The sequence below is a fragment of the Ovis canadensis genome, chromosome 6 (assembly GCF_042477335.2).
Source record: "Ovis canadensis isolate MfBH-ARS-UI-01 breed Bighorn chromosome 6, ARS-UI_OviCan_v2, whole genome shotgun sequence".
Lineage (NCBI taxonomy): Eukaryota > Metazoa > Chordata > Mammalia > Artiodactyla > Bovidae > Ovis > Ovis canadensis.
In genome coordinates, this window is record NC_091250.1 from 114481809 (window position 1) to 114503260 (window position 21452).

Below are 21452 nucleotides of genomic sequence, written 5' to 3' on the forward strand. Positions count from 1 at the left end.
ACAGGAACAAACAAGATCGTCCACTAGGGTTATCAAGTGGAGTTTAAGTGACCGAAGTTGGTGTCTGAGTAGATGTGAGAAGGGAGAAGGGTGTGATGAGACAATCTAGGTTTCACTGATATCTAGATTTCTTACCTTGAAAACCTGGGTAGTGAAGTCGTTTGACCTGTTGGGTAGAGAATGGGTAGGGGACCAAGAAGCACTTGTTTTGTAAGCAGTGGAAGAGACATTCTGATCAATAGTAAGAGAAGAACTAGAAATACAGTCCTCCTTGGTGTATAGGAGGCATCTGAAGCTATGAGAGTAGATGATTCCAAGAAGACTAGGAGGTGTGAAAGGAATGGACCCAGGAAAGAACCTTGCAAAACACCTACACAAGTGAAAAAAGGCAAGTGAAAAAAGGGGGCAAAGGACTCAAGTTTGAGTGCCTATTAAGTTCCAGGTGGTTTTACATTTTTTCTCACTGAAATTTCACAATATACTTATAGTGAAATATTTATTTACAGTAGATGTTTCTGCTAATAGATATTTCTACTTACAGTAGCTATTTCTACTAGTCTGAAGGTTGCCTTCCCCCACCCTCCACCCCAACAAATGAAATGGACTCAGAAGTGTAGGGGGAGAAAGAAAGGAAATTAGGAAGTGAGATTTTCAGCAGAGCAAAATGTTGCAGAGGATAAACAGGATGAGAAATGTGAAAAAAAGAAATGATGACTTCACACATTGATCTATCAGTTTTTAACCAAAATTGAATCATACTGAATTTGACAATTGAATTTTTATTACCTGCTTTGATACCTCATTTGCAAAAGAGAAAATTAATAACACAACAATGAAACCATCAGGTATGCAGTTGGGAAGCAGAGCTTAGTGCATTATTGCTTTGTCAGCATTAATACTGCTTGTAGGTAGCATGAAAAGGAGGGAAAGCGTTGGTTAAATGTACTGTGAGTGTCTTAGAACAGGAGTCCCCAACCTCTGGAATGTAATGCCTGATGATCTGAGGTGGAGCTGATGTAATAATAATAGAAATAAAGTGCACAATTAATGTAATGTGCTTGAATCATCCTTCCCTCTCTCTCCTCCACCCACCCCACCCCACCCCACCCCTGCCCCCAGCCCTCCTTCATGGCAAAATTGTCTTCCATGGAACCGGTCCCTGGTTCAAAAAGGTTGGGGACCACTTTCTTAGAAGAGTTGTCCATAGTCTTTTTCTCTCTCTCTTAAACTTCTTAGATGAAAGAGAGCGGAATTGCTGTGGGCCAAAATCTCCTGTTAGGAAAACAAACTACGAGAACAAAATTATGATATTGACCCTTGGAATTGACTAATGACATAAAGACATTTTATTGACAGCAAAGAACTGTAAAGAGTCATGCTAGTAAAATCTTTTATTTGATTATGTTTTAAAATGTAATACAGAATTTATAAGGTGGAAAACTTAATAGCAAGGAGAAACTACGCTGGACCATTTAGCAAAACTAAGGGATAACACTCCTTTGAAATAAAAGTTCAGTTTTTTTTTAAACCCCACTGATTGTGATTAAAAATATCAATTTTATTTCACTTGCAGAAAGTGGAAAAGCTGAAGAGGTGTTGATTTTAGTTGCTTCAGGAAGAGCTCTTCACCGGGTCAGGAGAGAGACCACAGAAAAAAAGGGGAAAGGGAGCTCTTCACCTACGAGGGACAAACAAAAAATATGGTTAAATTTTCTCAATCTACTTTTTAATTTTTAACAAAGATTTAATTTTAGAATCATTTTAGATTTATAAAAAAGTTGCAAGAGAGTTTCCATATACCTGTACCAGTTTCCTGACTGGCTAGCATCTTACTATGGTAGGTGTGTCACAGCTAATGAACCAGTGTTGATAGATTATTTAATCAAAGCCTGTTCTTTATTCAGATTGCTCAGTTTTTACATAATGTCCCTTTGCTGTTCCAAGATTCCATTCAGAGAGCATATTACCTTTACTCATTATGTTTCCTTAGGCACAACTGAGCAACTTCACTTTCACTTTTCACTTTCATGCATTGGAGAAGGAGATGGCACCCCACTCAGTGAAGTCACTCAGTCGTGCCTAAGGAAACATAATGAGTTACTCTTGCCTGGAAAATCCCATGGATGGAGGAGCCTGGTGGGCTGCAGTCCATGGGGTCGCTGAGGGTCGGACACGGCTGAGCGACTTCACTTTCCCTTTTCACTTTCATGCGTTGGAAAAGGAAATGGCAACCCACTCGAGTGTTCTTGCCTGGAGAATCCCAGGGACGGGGGAGCCTGGTGGGCTGCTGTCTATGGGGTCGCACAGAGTCGGACACGACTGAAGCGACTTAGCAGCAGCAGCAGCAGCAGCAGCAGGCTCCTCTAAACTGTGACTGGACATTTCTTGTTTCTGATGACCTTGACAGTTTTGAGGAGAATCTGCCTTAATTTTTGTATTTTGCAGAATGGGCCTCAGTTTTTTGTCTAATGTTTTTCTGGTGGTTAGAATGGAGTTGTGGGGTGTTGAGAGGAAGACCACAGAGGTGAAGCACCAGTTTCATCACATCATTTCAGGGGTATGTGCTATCAACAGGACACCACCGATGATGATAACTGGCTAAAGTAATTTTGTCAGGCTTTTCCACCTGGTTAGTCTTCCAAGGTTATTCTCGCCTCCCCACCCCTCCCCCTTTCATACTGTACACTTTGAAAGTCACTATGCAAACCCATACTTAAGAGGTGGGAAATAATGCTTTCTTTCCTTATGGGGAGGCATACCTTCATTAATTATTTAAAATTCTGTGCTTCTGGGAAATTTGTATATTCTCCCTTTTTAGTTGGTTCTTGTACCTCTCTGCCTCAGTCTGTTTACAACATAAATCACATTATTCATTGATCTTTATCTTTTGATTCTCCCATTACAGATATTTGGAGATCTAAAGTTTTATTGTCAATGAATAACACAGGGTCCAAGCTGATGAGCAAGAGTCAGGACCACCAAGATATTTCTACAGCATACCAGCTTAAAAATTCAGAGAAATAATTTCCTTGAAGTCAAAAAAAAAAGCTCAGATGCCAGGATTTATGTATGTGTGGGTAGCTCTTAATATTTTATCCAAATTGTCTCATGTGTTTATTTAAGCAGTGTTGAAATGCCACCTCTTTGCTTCTGACCTTACCCTGTCCAGTCTGTGTACATAACATTACCAGGTTAATTTTTCTCAAACATAACTCTACCTATGTTACTCCTTTACTTACAACCTAAAATAATTCCCCTGCCTGCATGCTAAGTTGCTTTAGTCGTGTCCAAATCTTTACAACCCTATGGACCGTAGTTGCCCAACAGACTCCTCTGTCCTTGGGATTCCCCAGGCAAGAATACTGGAGTAGGTTGCCGTGCCCTTCTCCAGGGGATCTTCCCGACTCAGGGACTGGACCCATGTCTCTTATGTCTCCTGCGTTGGTGGGAAGATTCTTTATCACTAGGGTCACCTGGGAAGCCCCCAAATAACTCCCCAGTGCTTACCAAATAAAAGCCCAGATCATTAGCCTAATATTCATGACGCTGCAGTAAAATATTTCATTTCTCATTATTTTCCCCCTTTTATGTTCCTGCCAAGAGGAACCTAAACTCATAAATATGTTTTTCCTCTTTTTGCCTCTGCAGTATCATTGGGCTTCCCTGGTGGCTCAACCAGAAAGCATCCATCTGCAGTGCAGTAGCCGTAGGAGACGAAGGTTCAATCCCTGGGTTGGGAAGATACCCTGGAGGAGAGCATGGCTACCCACTTCAATATTCTTGCCAGGGGAATCCCATGGACAGAGGAGCCTGGTGGGCTACGGTCTATAGGGTCACAAAGAATCAGGCATGACTGAAGCGCCTTATCACAGCACAGCACTCAGGTTTCACTCATGTTGCTCTTGAGAGGCAACACCCTTTTCTCTTCATTAAAATCCCATCCTGAGTCAGAAATCTTCTGTTGGTCCCATCTGATCTATTTCTACCCTTGTCCACCCTGCCTCGTGCTCTGGGAGGCTGACCTGTGTACCCCAGCAATACCACCCTTGTCTCTGCCTTTCTGGTGGGTTCAGCCAATGGGAAGCCCAGAAGGATGTCAGAATGTGAGGTCAGGGCGCCTTCCCCGGTGACTCTTCCTGTAGGGCTGCCCCAGCTGCTCAGGTCCTCTCGGGGCAGCCATCATACAGCTTTCTCCTTCGGGGTTCTAGTCACTGCTCCCTCCCCTCCTCCAGAGGCCCAGGGGTGGTTGTGGTTCCCATCTTCTGTCTCCTCCCACCCACCCCGCTTGTCCCTGTGCCTCCCGCCCACCCTGCAGGTGGTTTCGTTAAATCCTTCTATTCCCACAGCTTGAGTGCCACCTATTTCCTCTTGAGACCCTGATGCTCACTTCCTCTTCAGAATCAAAAACCACTTCTTTCAAGAAACTTTCACTGGTACATCTCACAGAATACCACCTTTTCTTCCTCTGAGCATAAAATAGCACTTTGACTAAAGGCACTGGTCAAAGTTTGCATTTTATCAATGCCGTTCTTTGGAGTATAAAGCCTCAAAGGACAAGAGGACAACTTATATCCTTTTGTTCCCGCAAATCCCCTAACAGTGTCCTGCACGGTACTAGGTACTTGAGACATTATTTGCTAAATGCGTGACTATTTAAAAAAGTACCTTCCAAGAGTTATGTTTGTTAACCTATGCAGAATTCTCATTCACTTGAGAAAAGAAGTGGAATTTTTGCAAAGAATGGGAAAATTAATGTTTTCTTCCCATACTCAAGATATGTTCTATAGAAGATTGTCCAAATCAGGTTGATTTCTACTTTACTACATCCTCAATAGCTAATTCTGAGAATCTTGAAAGAGTGAGTTGAAAAATGACTTGATTGAATTTGAGATGATGACATTCTACATAACATTTCCAAATATTCTATATAGTATTTCACCTCTTTCAAATTCCACCATCTCCAATAGGACTTTTCTGTTTAACCTCACCTCAAGTATTGATATGCTTTATGCCACAATCAATCCAAATATTACAGAACATAATTTTCATTTGCTGTACTAGTTTATAATTATTTACCATTTTCTTTTGTCAGCTGGTTTGTATTAGGAGGGAGCGTGTTTTCCACTACTTTCGTATCTCACCACACTCTTGTATTATATATATATATAATTATATATATATATGCTTTTGCAAGTGATGTTTTCATTAGACCACCAGAATTCTGAGAAGTCTAGAAAAGTCATCCCTTTATTTATAAAAATACAGTTTCAAAATACAGAGTTATGAGCTGAATGTTTGTGTCTCACTTCCCAAACTGGGATGGTATTAGGATATGCAGCCTTTGGGAGGTAATAAGGTTTAGATGAGATCATGAAGTCCCCAAGGTTTAGATGAGGTCCCTTTGATGGGATTACTGTCCTAATAAGAAGAAAGACCAAAACATATTCTCTCTCTAGAACTGTGAGACATAAGTTCCTGATGTTTAACCTGTTCAGGAGATTTTGTCATAGTAGCTTTAACAAGCCAGTACGGCTATCTTCTTCATAAGAAGAAATCAAAATCTATCTTTATATTAAGATAACATTTGAAAGACTTAAAGAATTGCTATTATTGAATTATTGTTCAAAATAATGCTTCATTTACAAAGCCCTTTATTACATTCCTAAACATTCACAGATTCTGGGACTTACCATTGATTCTTTTTTTAGAAAGTGCGATTGGCTCTCCTTCTGTTGATGTCTCTCTTGATTTGGCAAAGAGAGCACAGAGGACAGAAAAGGGTCACCATGTAGTCGTCACAAATGGATCCCTGTTGGAAAATAGAAAAGAAACAGAATGTAAAAACCCACCTATGTGGAAATAAAGACTTGTGGGTTTTCAAGACATTTTGAAGAGAAGCAGAAGGCGCTGAGCCTTTGAATTTGAAGTTTGGATGGATACATTCAGGAAATGTTAGTTGATGTCTCCATATAACTCCTGTCTCTTTTTATCACATCAAATGTTTTCCTGTACTTTATAATATATAAAATAGAAGATATCCAACCAGGGGCTTCCCTGTGGCTCAGTGGTAAAGAACCTGCCTGCCAGTGCAGAAGACCCAGGTTGGATCCCTGGTCTGGGAAGATCCCACATGCTATGGAGCAACTAAGCCCCGTACAACTATTGAGCCCACACTCCAGACCCCAGGAGCCACAATTACTGAGTCCACGTGCCACAGCTGCTGAAGTCCATTGTCCCTAGAGCCCGTTCCCTGCAGCAAGAGAAGCTACTGCAATGAGAAGCCCGCACCCTGCAGAGCCCCCATGTACTGCAACCGGAGAAAAGCCTTCGCAGGAACAGAGACCCAACACAGCGCCCCCGAAATTAAATGCATAAAATTTAAAAAGGAAAAAGAGTCCATGAGGCAAAAGAGGTAAAAGATTAAAGAGAGGTAAAAGATTGAAAAAAAAAAAGAAAATATCCAACAAACTATCAAAGGAAGGTAAGATAAACGGTTTCAGGAAGTAAAATCTCAAAATTCTTTTCTTCTATACCCTTCCTTGTATCAGGAAGCTCCTAGAGGGTGCCCCCACCAGAATGAAGAAGCAAACTAAGAAAGAAGAGGATGTGGGGTATAAGAAACCAGAGCCTAACATGCAGGATTGGTTAAAGGAATCCCCGGGTCATGACGATGGAGATGGCAGGGTCTTGGAGTGATTTCATCAAGAAGATGAAGATGATATAATGTCTGTCTGATGTTTAGGGAAGAGATTTAGAAAACTGGAAAGAGTTTGGGATTGGATTACTTCTAAGTAAATGGGAAACTCCTAATGAAAAAGTCAAAAGTTATTAATAGTAGGAAAAACTAAGTTTAGCAGAAAAGACAATCATTGTTCATTACACAATTCAACTCAGCTCTGAAGAGCAAATATAGGTGTCATAATGTAAATGCTAAATATGGACTTAGCCAAAATTATATATAATCATATTGGAAGGGGGCTTCCCTTGTGGCTCAGCTGGTAAAGAATCCACCTACAATGTGGGAGACCTGGGTTTGATCCCTGGATTGGGAAGATCCCTTGGAGAAAGGAAATGCTACCCACTCCAATATTCTGGCCTGGAGAATTCTGTAGGCTGTATAGTCCATGGGGTTGCAAAGAGTTGGACAAGACTGAGCAGCTTTCACTTCACATATTGGAGGCAGTGGGATGGGGGTAGGGTGCATGTCCGTGGTGCAGAAGGGGGAGAAAACAGAACTAAATTCTCATCTTCCACAATGGGAGGCCCATAGACAACGCCCCCAACTGAACAGTCAAAAGGTAGCAATATCAGTCTACAATTTAGAGATGGAGGTAAACAGCTCTGGGAAAGAGGAAATAGGGAATAGAAGTTTGGGGACTATTATTTTTCTCAACAAACCTTGTAAATTAGATAATTTTAACAATTATGTGCTTGCAGAGCTTTGTTAAATAACATTCAAGCTGCACTAGAAAATAGGGCTAGGGGAACTTAGTAAGCCAGAGATCTTCAGAAATTAAAAAAAAAAAATGAAGCAGATGGGATTATGTTGATGGAGAAAGTAAAACAGAACTCAGAAGCATGAAACTTAGTCAGGGGCACTGCATTAGATAAACCCCAAACCAAAACCTGTGCGATCAGATAGGAGGAAGGAACAGGCTGGGGAATGAAAGATGGGAGGTTAACCGAAGCCAGCTTCAGTGGCTGGCCAGCTGTGGCCTTGCCTGGGACACAGTGCAGAGCTGTTTAACAGACAGCCTCATGCGGGTTTCGGGGCCCCAGGGAAGAAGAGGGGTGAGATAAGTGGGGAGCTATTTACCCACTGCATAACAGGGCAGGCTCCCAAGGACTCACCACAAAAGCGCTAAGAGAAATAATAAGAGGTAAAGACATTTTAGCACAGCAGAGACATCTAAATCATTCCCACCGATGAGATAGGCAAATTGTTTTATGTTTCCTATTCATCAAATGTTAATTTTCCTTTTTTTTTTTTTTTTTTGGCTGAATAGACCTTTCCTGGTTCCTTTTGTTCCCTTTGCTGTGCTATGCTTAGTCACTCAGTCGTGTTGGACTCTTTGCGACCCCGTGGAGGCAAGAATACTGGAGTGGGTTGCCATGCCCTCCTCCAGGGGATCTTCCCAGCCCAGGGATTGAACCCAGGTCTCCCCCATTGCAGGCAGTTTCTTTACCTTCTGAGCCACTAGGGAAGCCCTTTGTTCCCTTTAGTAGTTTTTTTTTTTTTTTTTGATGGGGACTGTTTTTAAAGCCTTTATTGAATTTGTTACGTTATTGCTTCCGTTTCATGTTTGTTTCTTTGGCCTTGAGACAGGTGGGATCTTGGCTCCTTGAGCAGAGATTGAATGCCCCACCCTACGTTGGAAAGTGAAGTCTTAACCACTGGACCATCAGCGAAGTCCTCGTCTAGTACTTTCAGATGTTCCACAACTAATTTTTATCCTTTTAGTGATGATCCTGAAATTTTTACCCGCAACTTAATATTATATTTATCTTGAGATTCATCCAAATTGTATCAATAGTTCATTCCTTTTTTTTGTTGAGTAGTATCCTATTACATGGATAGACCACAATTTGTTTATTCATTCACCTGCTGGGGGGCATTTGGGTTGTTTTTTTTAGTTTTTGGCTATTGCAAGCAAAACTACGCTAAACATTTGTGTACAAGTCTTGATACAGATATATATTTTTGCAGGGTAGATATCTAGGAGCAGAATGGCTGGGCCAAAAAGCAGGTCTATGTTTAACTTTTTAAGAAACTATATTTTACACTCCAACCATCAGTGCACGAGGGTTTCAGTTCCTCCATATAAGCTAACACTTGGTGTGAGTTCATCTGTTTATTTTAGCTGTCCCAATAGGTGTCTGGCAGTACCTCGCTATGGTTTTCATTTGCATTTCTCTAGTGACTGATGATGTTGAACATCTTTTTTGTACTTATTTGCCATTCAAATATTTTCTCTTTTTTTTCTAACTTTTTGGGGGGTTAAAAATACTTAACATGAGATCTGCCTTCTTAACACATTTTAGGTGTACACAACAACTTGATGAATCCTCAAAAAATCATACTGAGTGAAAGAAGCTGCATAAAATAGCACACAGTGTGTGGTGAAAAGTGAAAGTCGTTCAGTCCTGTCCAACTCTTTACAACCCCATGGACTGTATACTGGAGTGGGTAGCTGTTTCCTTCTCCAAGGGACCTTCCCAACCCAGGGATTGAATCCAAGTCTTCTGCATTGCAGGCAGATTCTTTACCAGCTGAGCCACCAGAAAAGCCCAAAAATACTGGAGTGGGTAGCTTATGCCTTCTTCAGCTGATCTTCCTGACCCAGGAATTGAACTGGGATCTCCTGCACTGTAGGCGGATTCTTTATCAGCTGAGCTACCAGGGAAGCCCACACACTATGTAGTTCTGTTATATAAAATGGCAGAAAATGAAAACTAATCTACCGTGACAGAAAGCGTATTTGTGGTTACTTTGGGAAGAAGGGGAAAAGAAGGAAAGATTACAAAAGTTATGTGAGTAGATAGTACCTTTCAGATTTTGAATGTGCATATCCTGTGATCTATCAATCAAATCTATTAACAGTACACTACCCTACAAAAACAATGAAACTAAGCCATGCCCATGGGGCCACCCAAGACAGACAGGTCATGATGGAGAGGGCTGACAGAATATGGTCCACTGGAGAAGGGAATGGCAAACCACTTCAGTATTCTTGCCTTGAGAACCCCATGAACAGTATGAAAAGGCAAAATGATAGGACACTGAAAGAGGAACTCCCCAGGTCAGTAGGTGCCCAACACGCTACTGGAGATCAGTGTCTGAGTGAACTCTGGGAGTTGGTGATGGACAGGGAGGCCTGGCGTGCTGCAATTCATGGGGTTGCAAAGAGTCGGACACAACTGAGGGACTGAACTGATTCTACAAAAATACCAGCGTGTGTACAAAATCATATATGTACAACTGCAACGTTGTTTAAGCTTTCATCAATAAGAAAGTGATTAAGTAAATAATCTATATGATGGAATACTATGCAGACATGAAGAAGAATCTATATTACGGACATAAAGGGGGTCTACTCTATATTAAGTGGAAAAAAAAACAGGTTACAGTATAGTATGAACTCATTAAAACATAGAAACAGAATAAAAGAGCCCTGTAAATCCCAAATCACATACGTCTAGCTCTACAGCTATAGCTGTAGCTTCATCTAGTCTGTCTATCTATCTATCTGTTTATATGCCTTGCTGCTGCTGCTAAGTCGCTTATGTCTGACTCTGTGCGACCCCATAGATGGTAGCCCCCAGGCTCCCCCGTCCCTGGGATTCTCCAGGCAAGAACACTGGAGTGGGTTGCCATTTCCTTCTCCAATGCATGAAAGTGAAAAGGGAAAGTGAAGTCGCTCAGTCGTGTCCGACTCTTAGCAACCCCATGGACTGCAGCCCACCAGGCTCCTCCGCCCATGGGATTTTCCAGGCAAGAGTACTGGAGTGGGGTGCCATTGCCTGCTCCCCGTTATATGCCTTAGAGGAAACCAAAAGCCCAAAGACTGAGTGCTCTGTTGTGTCTTACTCTTTGTGACCCCATGGACTATAGCCCATCAGGCTCCCCTGCTCATGGAATTTCCCAGGCAAGGTTACTAGAGTGGGTTTCCATTTCGTACTCCAGGGAATATTCCCAATCCAGGGATCAAACTGGTGTCTCTTGTGTCTCCTGCACTGGCAGGCAGATTCTTTACCACTAAGAGGTAAAGCCTTATGGGAGGATGCACAGCAAATCATCGGTATTAATAAAATTTATCACTGAGTAGTGGAATTGGGCATAAAGCAATTAAATTTTCATTTTTCATATCTCTGTGTTTGAATTTGTCATAACATTACCTATACATGTAGTATTTTTATGATTAAAAATCTAACAAACATTTTAAGCAAAAAAAATAAAATAGTTTCAACGGAGTAAAATTAGTTCCTTAAATATTCTATTTATTTCTTCTGTGATGGTTAATTTTATGTGTCAATGTGGCTAGGCCATAGTACCCACATATTCAGTCAAATGTTATTCTGGATGTTTCTGTGAGGGTAATATTTCAGATGAATTTAAGGCTTATATCAGTAAACTTAGAGTAACCATCCAGAATGTGGGTGGGCCTCACCTAATTGTTGAAGGCCTTAATAGAGAAAGAGCGATCTCCCCTGAGCAAGAAGGAATGCTGCCGGCAGCCTGCCTTTGGACTCCGCAACTCTTCCCAGCCTGTCAGCTTATCTTGCTTTTTGGACTTACCAGTCCCCACAATGTGATGAGGCAATTCCTTAAAATTTCTTGCTCTCTTTATATATCTGTATTCACATCATCTCCATCTCCTTTTGCTTCTGTTTCTGGAGAGCACTAAAATCTTCTGTTACGTAAGTGAAGCTTATGGTGTAATGAAGGGGTCATCCCAGGTGGCGTTAGTGCTAAAGAACCTGCCCGCCAATGCAGGAAACATAAGACGCTGGTTCGATCCTTGGGTCAGGAAGATCCCCTGGAGGAGGGCATGGCAACCCACTCCAGTATTCTTGCCTGGAGAATCCCATGGACAGGGTCCCATGGACAGAGCCCTTGTGGGCTACAGTGCACAGGGCCACAGAGAGTCCTACGCCAGTGACGTGACTTAGCATGGTGTAATGGAATGTGCAGGGATGAAAAGTTGAGTAATGACTCCTTTATGTGCATATCTTTGCCTGAGTTATTCTACCTTTTAGAACGTTTCTCACCTGTGAAGTGTGATAGACCTACTTACTTTACAGAGATGGTGCAAGGTTTTGTGATGTAACATGTAATATACTTGAGGCATAATACATGCATGGCCCTGAACAATCCTCTTCCACTGTATGACATACATTGCAAATATGAGAGTCGTTTGTTTTCTACGGTTTTCACAGAAATGTAGACGGAGGTCACATAACCAGAGGATCTATTGCTACAAAAATAGAATGAAATGCCAGGAGACTCCTACCAACCAAATTTAGTTGATGCCTGTGGGCCTGCTAAGTTGCTTCAGCTGTGTCCTACGCTTTGTGACCCTGTGGGCTGTAGCCTGCCAGGCTCCTATGTCCATGGGATTCTCCAGGCAAGAGTACTGGAGTGGGTGGCTGTGTTCTCCTCCAGGGGATCTTTCCCACCCAGGGATCAAACCCACGTCTCTTACGTCTCCTTCATCTGCCTCTTTCTTTACTACTAGCGCCACCTGGGAAGCCCCCATTCAGTTGACAGATACCATCAAATGGCCTCCATGTTTATCACAATTATTTTGAATGTGGGTGCATATTCGAATGATACAATATTGTAAAAGATTCACCGGAATGCCATATCGAGTCCTGTAGAGGGTCCTCATTGCAACACTTGTTCCGCACAGACAGCATTCATTCATATCAGATGCAACTTGACACGCAAGGCACGTGAAGCAAAATGTGCCGCAGAGACCTGGATGCGTGACATCAGAGGTACAAATTACTCCATTCTGCCCTCCACCATGGTTGAGAGTTAGGGTGTGCTCATGGATGGGAGTTCCAAACCCTGGGGCCTTTGTCAGGGTTCCAAACCCTGGGGCCTTAGTCTGCTGCCAAGGCCATCCTCACTGCTTCTGTTCAGCATCACATCAGCTTCCCCCCACCTCCCCCGGTACTGCCTTCTTCCATGTATTGAATGACTCACTGAAACCCGGCCCTGTTCCAGAGGTTATCCTCACTACCCACAATGCCTCTGTCTGAAGTCCAGGAGTGAGGTCAAATAATGTGAAAAGTTCTCCAACAGGAACCTACTCAAGATGCCAAGGTGTCACTCACAGAAATGGGGCCTTCAGTGCTCTGGGAAGATGCTATTGCTTGATCTGAATATGTAATGATGATTAGGAATTTTATAGATTGAGGAAAGGGGAAAGAGCCTCTTTAGATAACTTGGTTTGTCTTAGCAAATGGCTGGTTACACATAACGTGGCTGGAACCAGGGATGGGGAAGAATGGGGATGAAGCTGGATCCAAGGCAGGGTGGGGACTGGATGATTTGGAAGTATGAGTGTTCAGAGGGGGTCATGGAAGTCATGAGGAACCTCTGAAATATTTTAAGAAGGGAGAATGATTTGGTCAAATCTGTGATTTAAGATATTCTATGTGAAGGTTTTAAGCTCATATTAGAACTTGTAATTCACTTATTCAAGTAATAGTCCTAGGGTTTGGAGGATTAGAATATTCCTCTTTAGAAGGTTTTATTACTGTGGTTTCATGATCACTATGATTTGCAGATGCTGAACTAACCTCCTGAGAAGTACAAGTCATCAGCCCGGGTCATACAGCAGGACAAGGAGAGCAAAGCAACAGGCTCAGTGGTTCCATGTCCCAGGTGATTCTTTCCCTCTACGCTTTTCAATGTAATTATCAACCCCATTCCAAATTTTAATTCTTCTGCCAAGTTAAAGGTTAAAAGGTTTTCCTTCCCTGTCTCAGAACACTGCGTAGATTTGAAACAGGTGAAAATAAGAAACAAATGAACAAAAAAACCTCAGAGTAAAATTTGTTTCATTTTTTAATTTTGTAGGCAGGTTTGTTTCTTGCTTGGTGTTGAGAACTAAGCATTTGTTCTCTCTGACATGCACATCTTAGCCCAAACTTTTCTTCTCTCAGGTTTACTTAGATCTCATAAAATGAAACAAAACAGAAGATGAAGCAGAGTTAGAGATATTTTACCCGCTGAGCAGTTAATTGCCTTCAGAGTTCTTTATTCTTGTCTGTATAACAATTCTAAATGTATAAATAAAAAGAATGCTTATGTGAGCTCATGCTGAAACCATGGATGAAAATGAACCCTTGTGTACGGGCCACAGTGTAACTGTAATGAGTTTAATTGATGTGTAACAAAAGCAGTCTTTTTTCTTTTTAAACAAGTTAAACTTTAAATGTCTCTTCTAATATAATGTATGGTCTATTTATAATAATTAGGCCAAGCCTGTTCATTGTTCAAATCATTGGCTTTTTTTTTAAACAGTTATCTTAACTCCAGAACTTTTTTTTACTTTTTACTTTTACTTACTTTTTAGTAAGACTATCCTTTGAAGGGTGAAGAAGAACGAACCTACAACTGGTACAGGATTTTTCTGTTAGCAAAGCACTGCCTGACAGGCAGGAATGAGAGGGGAACTTTTATTACACCATAAGGGAGAAATGAAGGAAAGATATGAGTGAACTCTGGGAAATTGTGGAGGACAGAGGACCCTGGCATGCTACAGTCCATGGGGTCACCAAGAGTTATATACAACTTAGTGACTGGACAACAACAAGGTTAAAATTCACTTCTGAGTCAGTTACAGGTTATCCCAGCACTTACAGACACCACAGTCGCTGAAACAGTCACACATGCCCGTCTGCCAGTTGGAGTTTTGAGGTACTGGACCGCTTGCAACTCCGGGCTGAGTTACAATGACCACTGGAGAAGGTGCAGCTTGCATTTTCGATGCAGGGCCTTAGGCAGGTGTGATCTGAAAGGAAAAACTCGGTGTCAGTAGTCCGGAGGTTGCTCTTGGAAGCCTGTTTTCAGGGACTGTGCTTCACAGGCAAGTGAGGCAGTTTAGATCAAGTTGCTGGCTGATCTTGGAAGAACCTGTTTCTACAGAGGCTCCTGGAGGAAGGGATTCACTGAATCGGTTAAAGGAACAGATGCTTCTCTTGGAGTTAGGGAATGAGACAGGCTTGTAAGTACTGTTTTAAACAGCTATCTGGTCTCCACACAAGACAGGGAAACAGATGAGGAAACCTGTGTAAATGGCACTTGTGTGTGCACAGTCGTGTCTGACTTTGTGACCGCATAGACTATAGCCCACCAGGCTCCTCTGGCCGTGGGATTCCCCAGGCAAGAACACTGGAGTGGTTTGCCATTTCCTCCTCCAGGGGATTGTCCTGACGCAGGGATCAAACCCTTGTTTCCTGCGTCTCCTGCATTGGCAGGTAGATTCTTTACCACTGTGCCACCTGCAAAGCCATGCCAACTAAAAAGTGTCACTCATTATCTGGTGCCACAAGAACTAAGTCATTAACCACTCCAGTTGCTGACTTTCAACACGCCCCGAAAGGAGTTCCTGAAAGGAAATTAGGAATGAAGCACTCTGTGCTCTAGGGAACAGGCCTTCAGAGAGTTAGATATTTTTGAGACAAGATTTTATGAGCCCAGTCTCTCACATCGTCTCATATCTAGAAAAGAACAAAAATCATTAACGGAGACAACTGCTCCATGTGACCTGCAGCAACCTTCTGCCCAAATGCATGCTTGGTGGCACGTGTCCTCTTCACTAAAATCATATACATACCGACCTCCCCTCTGACCTCAGAGCAGTTCCTCAGAGCTATCTGAGAAGCTGTCTCTCAGGCTATAGACCTCATTTGCCCCAAATAAAACTTAACTCACACCTGCCTGTTAATGAGTCCAAGCTCACTTTGCTTGCAGCACAACAGGCCAATAAATCCAGGAGATGAGATGTTGAGGCAAGGAATGCGACTTTATTTGGAAAGCCGACTGACCGAGAGGATAGTTGACTAATGTCTCAAAATAACCATCTTGGCAGGGTCTGGATGCCAGTTTCTTTTATAGAACAGAAGGGGAGGATTTGCAGAACTAAAGTAAAAAGGCAAATAACCTGACTTATGGAGTCAGCTTTTAGGAATTTATCCATGAGGGGTTGTAAACTCTTCTTCCCTTCCAGCTTTATCGTATAGCCAGGTTCTGGCCTAAGGCTCATTCTTACAGGTTGGGCCTTTACTGCTCTTGCAACGGTTCCTTTATCTCGATAAGGGTCTACTGCCCGTAGGATATGGCTGGGAATAGGCCCTTGCAGCTGGTCTATCTTAGTCAGAGTCAAGATAAAAGCCTGCTCAGGGCCTCCTGACGTGAGTATGGACCCAGGGGAGCTCAGAAGATCTCTCCTAAGGATGGGGTAGGACACTGAAGCACAACTAGAAAGGCATGCAAAATCCACCGGTTTAAATTGGCAAGTGAAATGCCCAGTAAAATAATGAGTGCAAGGATTTCCATCGACACCAGTCACAGTACAGCTTTTGGAGGAGAGAGGTCCAGTGTGAAAAATTAAGATAAAGTCAAGTGGCTCCTGTATCAATTAAGTAATCAATTTTCTTTTTTGCTATGGGAGTCAAGGACTACCCAGGGATCCTTGATGGAGATTAGCATCTCACTGGGGGGAGCTGCCAGAATCCCCAGGGCCACAACAGTTGTCCAGCATGGCCATCTCAGGAGCCAAAGTCCCCCTTCCCCTTCAGGACTGGGGGCAGTCCCGCTTCCGATGACCTGTTTGTCTGCTCTCTGGGCATAGCCCGGGTGGAGAGGTTCTTTCTGGCAGTCTTGGGCACAGTGGCCAGTTGACTTGCATTTGTAGCATTTTCTCTTGTTGGTCTTATTTCTAGATGAATAGTTGAGCTTTCTTGGCCCCCCTGAGGCCACAAAGCATGACTGAGAGCAACAGCTATCAGTTTTGCACGAGCCCTGGCCTGTCTTTTCCCATGTTGGGTTCTCTCTTCCTCCTGAGCTTGGTCTTATTAAATACCCCAAAGGCCACATCTGTGAGCTGGGGCATGGGCGTTCGTGTGCCCAGTTGTAATTTTGGGAGTTTCTGCCTGATATGAGGGGTGGACTGGCTAAGTGGGAATACTGTCAGGAGGAGGATATGCTAGGTTTTTCCACCTTGAGAGATCAGAGAGCTTAGAAGGGGATCGTCTAAAGTGTTGGGAGAGTCTTCTGGTTCTCCAGGTTTTAAATTACAGGAGCCACATAGGGTAGGATTTTGGTAAAGGACTGTGAAAGCCTGAATATAGGAAATGTCACTCTACTTTCTCATCTGGTGGCAATAAAGATGCAATTGCAGAAGGTTATTATAATTTAGAGACCCATTTTCAGGCCATTTTTCTCCATTTCCCAACTTAAACAAAGTCTGGGCACTGCTACAGTAGAATTTAAGTTTCTCCTTCTTTAACCCTTCAGTTTTAAAGAATTTCCAGTTCTTAAGGATACACTCCAGAGACGTTTTTTTCTGACTTGGAGGGGGATCCTCCCATGTTGAGTAACCTGCAACTGAGAACAAGACAGTGCTCCTAGGATGGAATCCATCATCCCGGAAACTTTTACCAGGTTTTAACCTGAAGGGGTTTCTCTTTGGACCTAATGGTATTTCAAGCATCCTCTTCTCTCCCACTGATTTCTGACCAGATATCTCTGGCCTCTGTAATACCACATGCAGAACACCCCACACAGCAATTAGAGAAGTGCTTTCAAGCTAAGTATAAACTGGTTGCCAGGACTTTCCTTAGGAGGGATCCCTTGTCTGTAGAGCTTATGTCCTATGATAAGTCTTCCCATGCGGGGGTGTATTCCTCATTACTGAGCATCTGCAAAGATTATGATTTGGGCTTCTGGGTAGTAGCCAGTCCAATAGGCTGTCCCTAGAAGAATGTGTAGGCTACCAAGGCCTGGAATGAAGGGGTCCAATAGATGCAAAGAAGAAACTTGGAGAGATTAGAGTTGAGCACTATGGAAGACGGCATGGGGCTCAAGCTTTGAGGCCCAGCAGGCAAAAAAATTCTCAGAGTAGATTTCTGGGCGTTGAGTGAGGTGAGAAACTAGACAACAGAAGAACCCCCAAATCCTTTTCTCTGTCTTCCTGGCAGCTGAGATAGAATTAAGAATCATCTGATGATTTTGTCCGACACAGACAGCACAGAGTGTGAGAGTGGCTGGGATGCAGCTTAGGAATGATATCCAAGAAATCCTTCCCTAGAAGAAGGATATATAAGAAGGAGATAAGGAGTGAGAAAGAGAACTAGTTGTGGGAGTAAAGTGGAAAAGAAAACTGTAGTGGAGGGTTTCACACAGGACAGTGAGAGAGAGATGGTGAGAACAAGGGAGAGACAGAGGCCTTTCAGGCTCCTGCATGGTTGGAAATTGCGTGTCCACCTTGTCCCAGAGGACAGCATCAACTGTCACCCAAGCATTATTTGAATCTTGAAAAGAAAGTGAAGAGGAGATGAGAGAAAGAAGGCAGGAGTAAAAGTCAGGGGCTGTAAGTGACAGCTGGGCGAAGCCCGTGGTTTATCTTGACTTTCCAAATTCCTGAGTTGCCATACCAGATCTGATCTCGGGGGGCCTCAGTCTGCAGCAGCTTGAAGTGGGGTTTGGGCTCACCGGCCAGAGATTGAGTCTGGGTCACAGTGACGAGAGCACCAGATCCTAACCACTAGACCTATGGTCAGTGACAAGACCCTGGCTTCCTGGCTTTGCAAAAAAGAATTCCCACAAAGACAGAAAGTGGTGAAACAAATGAAGTGATTATTAGGAGGAAGAGAGCACAGTACGTGTGGATAGACTCAAGGCGGGGGACTCAGAGAGAGAGAGTCACTGAGTTTTGCTCTTGTGGCAGTCTGAACAGTTTCATGTGGCATTTCTTCTGGGTTTCCTTGGCCAATCATTTTGGTTTGCCTGGTTCACAGTCTATATTTGGTATATCACAGGATCCTCCCGTGTGTGCATGTATCTCTTATCTCTTAGCCAAAATGGATTCTACCAAAAAGGCAAAAGGGTAGAGCATCCCTTGGCATCATTAGCCTTTGACCACCAGGGGACCTTTCTGTGCATGTGTGGTTGGGGATCTGATTTTGATAACAAGAAATATGTGGTCTGGGCAGGGCCCAGAGTCCTCCCTTAATTGTCCTGCTATTGTTATCTTGGAGTTTCAGTCTACAGGAGGTCTTCTGACTTCAAGAATGAGAAATATGTGGTCTGGGCAGGGCCTGGCCTCCTCCCTTAACTCTTGTCATGGGGTTTCTGTCCACAGAGAGTGAATTTTACCCTGAGATTTACCCTGTGGGCCGGAGGAGGGGGTCGGGGTGGGGTGCGGGGGAGGGTTCTATCTACATCCTGCCTCAACTTCATGGATAGAGGGATCTCACATTTAAAAAATTTTATTTATTACTCTCAGTTGCACTGGATCTTCTTTGCTGCATGAGCTTTCTCTTGTACAGGTTCTAGGAGAGGCAGCAGAGGATGAGATGGTGAGATAGCATCACCGACTCAGTGGACACGAATTTGAGCAAACTCTGGGAGACAGATAGCTTCCCAAGTGGCGCTAGCGGTAAAGAATCTGTCTGCCAATGCAGCAGATGCCAGAGACCTGGGCTTGATCCCTGGGTTGGGAAGATCCGCTGGAGAAGGAAATGGCAACCCACTCCAGTATTCTTGCTTGAAAAAGTTCCATGGACAGAGGAGCCTGGGGTGCTGCAGCCCATGGGGTCACTGAGTTGGACACGACTTAGCAACTCAGCAACAGGTTCCAGAGTGCATGGGCTTCAGTAATTGTGGCTCATGGGTTCTAGAGGGCTCCGGAGCACAGGCTTGGAAGTTGTGGGGCATGGTCCCAGTTGCTCCACCACGTGTGGAATCTTCCTGGACCAGGGATCAAACCCATGTTCCCTACATTGGCAGGAGAATTCTTCTCTAATATGTCACCAGGGAAGACCATCTGAAGCAAGGCCCTGGAGTGACAGCCCACCAGTCTTCACTCCTGGGGGGAGGGAGAGGTTACCAGTTGTAGGTGGGATTGAGATCAGGGTGGCTCACTGGTTGTCAGGGAAAGCAGCAGAAGAGCACAGCTATTCACTGGCTCAGAGGATAAAGCATCTGCCTGCAGTGCAGGAGACCCGGGTTTGATCCCTGGGTCAGGAAGATGCCCTGGAGAAGGAAATGGCAGCCCACTCCAGTACTCTAGCCTGGAGAATCCCATGGACAGAGGAGCCTGGCGGGCTACAGTCCACAGGGTTGAAAAGAGTCAGACTCGACTGAGCGACTTCACTTTCACTTTTGATAAGCTCTCAGGGTGGAGATGTTCTGATCTAAAACCTAGAACAATTAATAGCTGGGGTCGCTGGCAAGGACGCAGGCATCTACTGATTGGGGAAGGTCAGTCATCTGAGTAGAATGTAGGTGACACGGGACAGGTCAAGCAGAGGATGAACAGAGAAAGCAAGAGTACGGTCACCTTGGGGAGCCTGCCCGTACAGGGCAATTCAGCTCAATTCTGACACTGCCACCTGCAAACAGTGTCAGATTCCACGTATTAAAGGCTCAGTCCCATAGGACTGCCCTCCCTCTCCTACTTCAGATATCCACTGTACATCCACGTTGTTACCTGTGCCTCTTTTTAAAGCATTTCTTTCATTTATTCATTTTTAAATGTTTTGGCTGTACAGGGTCTTCTTCACTGCACGCGGGCTTTCTCAGGTTGCAACAAGCAGAGGCCGCTCTTCACTGGGGTGCACCGGCTTCTCATTTCGACGGCTTCCCTTGCTGAGGAGCGCAGGCTCTAGGCACACGGGCTTCAGTAGTTTTGCAGCACCTGAGCTCAGCGGTTGCTGCTCAAGGGCTATAGTGCCTGGGCTCAGTCGTTGTAGCGCACATCCCACAGCATGTGGAACCTTCCAAGACCAGGGATCAAACACATGTGCCGCTGCATTGGCAGGCAAACTTCCAATCCAGTGAGCCACCAGGAAAGTCCTCACCTGTGCTTCTGACCAGGTAGATCAAAGGTTCCCATGATCCCCTCTTCATTTCCATTAATTTGCTGAAGTGGTTCACAGAACTCAGGAAAACAGTGTACTATTATATTATTGATATACTACAAAGGGTATTAAAGGATACAGATGGACACTCAGATGAAAAGATATCTAAGGGGAGCTTCAGAGCCTGTGGAGTTTGGGGTGCGTCACTCTCCCAGCACACAAACCCCCAAACTCTCTGAACTCTGTCCTTTTGGGGTTTTATGGAGGCTTCATTGCATAGGCGTAATTGATGAAATAATTGGCCATTGGTGATTGAATTCAGTCTCCAAACTCTTCTCCCCTCCCTGCCTCGAAGTCTGGGAGGTGGGGCTGAACGTTCCACCCCTAGTAAATCCTAAAGGAAATCAATCCTGAATATTCATTAGAAGAACTGATGCTGAAGCTGAAACTCCAAACTTTGACCACCTGATGTGAGGAGCCGACTCATTGGAAAAGACCTTGATGCTGGGTAAGATTGAAGGCAAGAGGAGAAGGGGGTGGCACAGGATGATATGGTTGGATGGCATCGCCAACTCAATGGACATGAGTTTGAGCAAACTCCAGGAGACTGTAAATGACAGGGAAGCCTGGTGTGCTGCAGTCCACGGAGCTGCAAAGAGTCGGACATGACTGAACAACAACAACAACAATCACAGGTTGGTTCCCCTGGCAACCAGCCCCCATCCTCAAGGGTTTTCCAAAAGTTCCTTCATTAGCATAAACTCTGTAGTTGAGAGGAGCTTGTTATGAATAACAAGACACCTTTATCACTTTTATCACTTAATAAATTCCAAAGGTTTTAGGAGCTCTGTACC

General features: G+C 43.7%; 1 protein-coding gene across 1 annotated transcript in view; it reads right to left on the reverse strand.

The window, feature by feature from the left end:
- Positions 1 to 1376: 1376 nt before the first annotated feature.
- The window catches only part of PLAC8 (placenta associated 8), a 34365-nt gene continuing 14289 nt past the window's right edge, over positions 1377 to 21452 (reverse strand). Inside the window, exons 2-5 of the mRNA XM_069594558.1 lie at positions 14375 to 14525; positions 12354 to 12478; positions 5691 to 5809; positions 1377 to 1678 (exon numbers count right to left, since the gene is read on the reverse strand). Coding sequence (XP_069450659.1) covers positions 5705 to 5809; positions 12354 to 12478; positions 14375 to 14495 — 351 coding nt within the window. The 5' untranslated portion in view covers positions 14496 to 14525 and the 3' untranslated portion in view covers positions 1377 to 1678; positions 5691 to 5704. The remainder of the gene's footprint in view (positions 1679 to 5690; positions 5810 to 12353; positions 12479 to 14374; positions 14526 to 21452) is intronic.